The sequence below is a fragment of the Ziziphus jujuba genome, chromosome 7 (genome assembly GCF_031755915.1).
Source record: "Ziziphus jujuba cultivar Dongzao chromosome 7, ASM3175591v1".
NCBI classification, from domain to species: Eukaryota; Viridiplantae; Streptophyta; class Magnoliopsida; order Rosales; family Rhamnaceae; genus Ziziphus; species Ziziphus jujuba.
The window spans coordinates 22,645,751-22,652,514 of record NC_083385.1 but is presented as its reverse complement, the minus strand read 5'-3'; the positions used below and the strand labels follow the sequence as shown (position 1 = coordinate 22,652,514).

General features: G+C 36.7%; 2 protein-coding genes across 3 annotated transcripts; one reads left to right on the top strand and one right to left on the bottom strand.

The window, feature by feature from the left end:
* The first annotated feature begins 342 nt into the window (after positions 1-342).
* LOC125423691 (G-type lectin S-receptor-like serine/threonine-protein kinase LECRK1) lies at positions 343-3,058 on the top strand. 2 transcript variants are annotated; one of them, XM_060818749.1, is made up of 2 exons: positions 604-820; positions 979-3,058. In XM_060818749.1, exons 1-2 carry the CDS (start codon positions 755-757, stop codon positions 2,893-2,895), a joined length of 1,983 nt encoding a protein of 660 aa, XP_060674732.1. In that variant the 5' UTR covers positions 604-754; the 3' UTR covers positions 2,896-3,058. The 2 variants fall into 2 exon arrangements, with proteins under 2 accessions (XP_048334506.2, XP_060674732.1); XM_048478549.2 differs by having other exon boundaries at positions 343-3,058.
* Positions 3,059-3,505: 447 nt separating this feature from the next.
* LOC125423769 (G-type lectin S-receptor-like serine/threonine-protein kinase LECRK3) lies at positions 3,506-6,540 on the bottom strand. Its single transcript, XM_048478915.2, has 2 exons — positions 6,523-6,540; positions 3,506-5,929 (listed from the first exon to the last, which is right to left on the bottom strand). The coding sequence occupies exons 1-2, from the start codon at positions 6,538-6,540 to the stop codon at positions 3,506-3,508; spliced, it is 2,442 nt and encodes an 813-aa protein (XP_048334872.2).
* Positions 6,541-6,764: the final 224 nt, after the last annotated feature.

Sequence of the window (6,764 nt, the reverse complement as noted above, 5' to 3'; positions counted from 1 at the left end):
AAGACTTTTCCAAGTCAAAAGAAATACACGGCCATTTGCCTAAAAAAAAAAATTAAAAATAAAAAAGAATACCGAACAATGAGATAACCCAACTAAAAGGAAAGTGTGAAAAAGCCGTGCAGCTCACGTCAGAAGTTTATTGTTCATCTATGGAAGCATTGCATATTTTACTTTTGGAGATGATTGCATTTAATGCCTCTAATTCAAAAAAGTTGCACTTTTTCATGTTTAAAACATAACGTTATACTTTTATCAAAAAATAAAAAAATAAAAAAAATAAATAACTTATATACACTTTTTTTATTTTTTATTTTTTATTTATTCTTTTATACACCTTTTTTTATTTTTTATTTTTTATTTATTCTTTTTCATTTACAAATTAGCATTACCAGTGACCAATAGTAGCTACAGCCCTCATATCCTTAATTCATGGCTTCCAATTCAACAGCTACTCTGTTCTTCTTGCTCCTCCCTATATCGTTTCTCGGTGTAACATCTCAACAAAAGCATTCTGCACAAATAAACCTCGGCTCTTCAATTTCCCCAAGATCTCTCCGCAGTTCATGGTCTTCTCCTTCTGGGCACTTCGAATTTGGCTTTTACCATGAAGGATTAGGCTTTAAAATTGGAATCTGGCTGGTGGGTACCGAGCAAAACACAGTAGTTTGGACAGCAAACCGTGATGATCCTCCAGTAACCTCAAATGCAATACTTTCACTCCATCAAAGTGGCAAGCTTCTCCTGAGAACAGAGCATGGTCAGGAGAAAATTATTGCTAACACAACATACCCTTCTACCTCTGCTTCCATGCTCGACTCTGGTAATTTTGTCCTCTACAATAATCATTCCCATATAATTTGGGAAAGTTTTCAATACCCAACTGACACTATTCTTGGAGATCAGCTTCTGTCTGCTGGGAAGGAATTGTTTTCTAGTCTGTCTGATACTGACCATTCCACTGGACGGTTTCATTTGCAGATGCAGCTTGATGGGAATTTGGTTCTCTACCCAATAAACACAGATAATTCAAGCATAGATGCATATTGGAGTTCAGAAACTTTTGGTAATGGATTCAAATATCACCTTTATCTTAACCATACAGGACTTCTAGCCATCGTGAACACTACGAGTTCTGAGATGGTCAGGAGCTTGAGTCTTGGAGGAGGAGGCTCATCATCTTCAGAAAATGGCCAGAAAGTTGAAATATATCGCGCAACGATCGATTCTGATGGAATATTCAGGTTGTATTATCATGGAGTTGATGATAAGAATAATGGAAAAGCAAAAAATGCTGTTATGGTTTGGAAAGCTTTGAACAATCCTTGTGAAGTTCAAGGTTTCTGTGGGATTAATAGCTTTTGTGCAATCTTTGACGACCAACCAAACTGTTTGTGTATTCCAGGATCTGATTTTGTTGATTTGAATCAGAAAACTCTTGGCTGCTTGAGAAATTATTCCGACGAAGGGTGTGTATATGGGAGAGAGAATACAACTTTTTATAGCATGGAAAAAATGGAGAACATAATGTGGGGAGATATTGCTTATATGGAAGCTTCCATGTCCATGGAAGAATGTGAGAACTCTTGTTTGGAAGATTGCAATCGTGGGGCGGCACTTTTCAAACAAGATGAAGAGGACTACGAAAGTGATCTTTGTTTGAAACAAAAACTCCCACTGAGATATCTTAGAAGGGATTTTGATAATTCCATTACTACTACTGCTTTCATCAAGGTGGGGAAGAAGGACGAAACTACAACCATCAATGGAACCAATTCTGTCCCGACGGTGTTGGTTCCGCCAGGAAGAACCCAGCAGGTGATCACAAGCAAAATAGTTTTGATACAAATTCTTGTTTTAGTGATAGCTTTTGTCATTTTCTCATTTGTTTCCCTTGCAATCTCTGGCCTTTACATTTTTAAAATTCGAATTCTAAGGTATAAAAGGCTGGGAGAAATTAATGGACAAATGGGATGCTCTGGTGATGATGAGCTTATAGCTTTGAGGGTGTTTTCATACAATGAACTTAAAAAGGCAACAGATGGATTCAAAGAAGAGTTGGGAAAGGGCTCATTTGGAGCAGTATACAAAGGGGTTTTAAACAGAGGTAGAAAACTTGTTGCAGTGAAAAGACTTGAGAAGTTAATTGAAGAAGGTGAAAGAGAGTTCCGTGCAGAGATGCGGGCAATTAGTAGAACCAACCACAAGAACTTAGTTCGGTTGATGGGTTATTGCGCTGAGGACTCAAAAAGACTTCTGGTTTACGAATATATGAGCAACGGCTCCCTAGCTGATCTTCTTTTTAAACAAGCAAAGCGTCCAGATTGGAATTCAAGAGTAAGAATTGCAATAGATGTCGCTAAAGGTATAAATTATCTACACGAACAGTGTAGGACCCCCATCATTCACTGTGATGTAAAACCTCAGAACATTTTAATGGATGATTTCTGGAACGCTAAAATCTCTGACTTTGGGCTAGCAAAATTGTTAATGCCTGATCAAACGCGGACTTTCACTGGGATCAGAGGGACAAGAGGATACTTGGCCCCAGAATGGGAAAAGAACACTCCAATTTCTGTCAAGGCAGATGTTTACAGTTATGGAATAGTGTTGCTGGAAATTATATGTTGCAGAAGGAACTTGGAAATGAATGTACCGACTATAGATGAGATTGTTCTTTCATGTTGGATCTATAAGTGCTTTGCTAGTAGACAGTTATATAAGCGTGGGGTTGGGGAAGATGCAGATAAAGAGACCTTGGAGAAAATGGTTAAAGTAGGCTTATGGTGTATTCAAGATGAACCAGTTCTTCGTCCTTCAATGAAGAGTGTTGTTTTAATGTTAGAAGGGATTACTGATATTGCTTCTCCTCCTTGTCCTACTTCTTCGTCCATCTAAAACTCGACAGTTGAGGAAATTCTTAGGGGCCTAGTCTTTGTTATCTATGTATCTTTCATCCATGTATGATTGCATATCCGTAGTTCTATTTACTTTTTGCTGTGAGAAATTGGTGTATCTAATCAAGATGTTGAAAATATATTTTAGAAAGCCTTTTCGAAAAGTTTCTTTTTTCTTTTTCTATTGTTTATTTATTTATTATTATTATTATTATTTTTTGCTGAAGAACATTTTGGTAAAGTTAATACGAAACAATTTTATTATTATTATTATTATTATTATTATTATTAATTTACCACGACAAGGTTTGTGTGAAAAATGGATAATAACAAGTTATTACTATAATAGTCATTTGTAATTTATCTTTTAGCGCGTAATTGGGAGTGAATAAATCATTGTGGTATCTGCGGTAAACAATGAAAGTATGAGAGAATGAGAGCACAACTTGCATGCAATTTCAATACAGTTCAAGAGGTGCCTTTAACATGTATAAGAATATATCACAAATACTTTCTCACAAGTAACAACAGGAAGGAGTAGAACACAACTAATACAATTATTGTATACAACTAAACTTATATATTTAATTATAATGCATGAAATAAATATCTCAAGGAAGACGAAGAAGTTCTGGAGATGGAGGGATAGGTATATCCATTGTCCCTTCCAACATCAAGATTACATTTTTCATCGAAGGACGAAAAGCTGGATCATCTTGGATGCACCACAGCCCCACTTTCACCATTCTTTCTAGTGTAAGGAAGTCTACTTCTTCATCTTCCACAAGCTTACCCAGCTCTCCAGCCTTAAAGCATTTATAGACCCAATTAGCAAGTGTTATCTCATCTGGTGTTGAAACATCTAGCTCAATGTTTCTTCTGCAACATATGATTTCCAAGAGCACAACACCAAAGCTATAAATGTCAGCTTTTACTGATATGAAGGCATTCTTCTTCCATTCAGGAGCGAAATATCCTATTGATGTCGCTTCAACTCCCACAGATGTTTTTCCTTGATTTGGCACTAATAGCCTTGCCAAACCAAAGTCACAGATCTTAGCAGTCCAAGTATCATCTAGGAGTATATTTTGGGGTTTCAAATTGCAGAGGATGATATGCACTCCACACTCTTCATGCAGATAGAAGATCCCCCTTGCTACATCTAATGTAAACCTCACCCTTTCTCCCCAGGTTGGAGGAGATAAGGCTTTAAAGAGAAGATCTGCAAGAGAGCCATTGCTCATAAATTCATATACAAGAAGCTTTTTGGAACCCTCGATACAATAACCAAGCAACTGAACTAAGTTTCTGTGATAAGCTCTTCCAATGGTAGTCATTTCAGCTCGAAACTCTCTTACCCCTTCTTCCACAACTTTCTCAAGTCTTTTGACAGCAATAGTTTTATTACCCTCGGATAAAATTCCCTTATAAACTGCTCCGAAAGAACCCCTTCCTATCTCTTCCTTGAAGCCATCTGTTGCTCTCTCAAGCTCATTGTAAGAAAATGATTGCAAAGTAAAATCGTCAGCTAATCCCAAATTAGCATTTTCCAACAGTTTTCTATACCTATGATATCGGTGCTTGTATATGATGAAACTCGAAACTGCAAAGACAAAGAACAAGCATGCTACAGTACCTAAACTTAATGCCAGAGCTAAAACTATGTTATTCTTGTTATCAGTCAAGATTGGTCTATCTATAGGAACTGGAGGGCCTCTATGGTTCGTTGCCTTCGGAGTACCACCATTTTTCAAAACCATCTTAAAGAGGGCTATTGCTGATATAGTAATGTTTTTTTTACCATATCTTAACGGAAAGTTATATTTACGACAAGTGGCATTGACATATAACACCGCCCAACAGTTACAATCTCCCAGGCAAGACTCTTTACAAGCTTCCTGCTTTTGTGATACTACCATATAAGGGTGATCATCCCACCACATATTCTGTAAGGAAGTAGTATTGTACCTGAGATTTGGGTCCGTATTGTCTCTGCAGCTATCTTCCCTTAAATCCTGATAGCAGCCAAGGAATTTAGTACTGAGGTCGATAAAATCAAATCCGGGGTAACAAATACAGTCAGATTTCTTGCCAACCACTTGGCAGAAACTGTTCAGACCACAGAAACCTTTTACTTGGCATTGACTATCCAAAGACGACCAGATCACTTCCACTTTCCAGCTCGTGTTGCTGATCATGTTGTATGAATATAATCTAAAAATTCCATCATCATCCAATGTTGCTCGATAGAAATTTTTACCTTCGCTAGGAGGAGAAGAGCAATTTGACAATATGTGTCTTATGTTTGTGTATCTAGCTTGAAGGAACAGATTGCCTGTATGGTTAAGATGAAGCTCTGCACCGGAATCATACATAGTGTTGGAAGCCCAGTAGGCAGTTTCTGACTTGCTGGAGATGTTAGTAGGGTAGGACACAAGGTTTCCATCTCTTTGCATAGCGATTTTAAATCGTCCACTTGAGTGGTCTGTTCCAGATTTACTAGCCACCAACTGGCTGCTGTATGTAAGAACCTGTCCTTGTAGCACTGTGTCAGTTGGATAGTCGAAACTCTGCCAAATAACATGGTCAGAGCTGTTTAAGAGTACAAAATTTCCAGAATCAAGCATAGCAGCAGAACTTGCAGCGCTTGAATTATCACCACCAATATTTATATCTTTTCCTTGCTCAGTTTCAAGAAAGAGACCTCTTTTTGTCAGCTCCAGCGTTGCGTTAGAGGAGACAGGGGGTTCATCTCGATTAGCAGTCCATACAATTGTGCTTCCATTTTGATTGACCATCCATACTCCAACAGCAAAGCCGCTGCCTTGTCTGTAGAAACCAAAGGCAAAAAGACCAGAAGGTGAGCTCCATGAAGAATTGTAGTTGGCATAGGGGAACAACTTAGATCCAGTAGTGATGGTATGCTTTGTTTGTGCTTTTGCATTCAGTACAACGTGAAACACAGATAATATGAGCAGAATTGGCAGAACAGAAGCCATAAAAGAAAATGGCTCAAAATTTAACCAGCCTGGTTCCTGCAAGAATACAGTTTTTAGCAAACAAAAACAATTTGAGTTGAAACAAATCCCTCAAAAATTTAAGCAATAAATATAATATAATTATTTGAATTGACTAGTAAAGGTTAGTGTAATCACAAGTAGACTTTGAATTGTTCTTTTGTTTTTTCTGTGTGGTCCATGGAGAGTGTGAAGGTCTGTCTTTGTCATCTACTGCTAAAAGGTGGCATAATTTTCTATCCAAGTGCTAGAGATGCATGTATATATTTGTCACCTTCACGAATAGCCATCATTTAACAATTTTGATCCCCGGGCACCTTGAATATACACAACAAAGCTGCATTAATTTATTAGAATTATAAAATAAAAAAAAAACAAAAAAAAAAACCAATTACTCAGTTGCATCAGTAAAACAGAAACAAAAGCACAGGCGTGAGAACCACTAATTGTAACAATAATCAGAAAACTAATAATCATTATTTATTGGTATTCGATTATCTTTCTCTACCTTCCTTCTGTCCAAAGCCAAATATGTTTTTTGACAAAATGAGTTTTTCTGTCCAAGTTTGTCTTTATATGAAATTAATTTTTTTTTTCGTCCTTTTTAATACCTTACTATACTGTACCATTTCTATGGTGATAAATTGTACTGATCAAAGTTGCATTGAACTGTATTCTATTAAATTTGTATAATCGTTGTTGTAGGATTGCATTTTTTTACACTATAAATTTTATTTTGTAAATTTTTTTACGTCATCAAATAAAATAAAATTGAGTTTTTATTATAAATTTAGGTAATTTTGTAACACCTCGTCCCAAAGTACAACAGAAATTTTCCAACTTTGACCGTTGA

Excerpts from the sequence above, each read along its gene's own strand:
- LOC125423691 (XM_048478549.2), top strand. The coding sequence starts at position 430 with ATGGCTTCCAATTCAACAGCTACTCTGTTCTTCTTGCTCCTCCCTATA.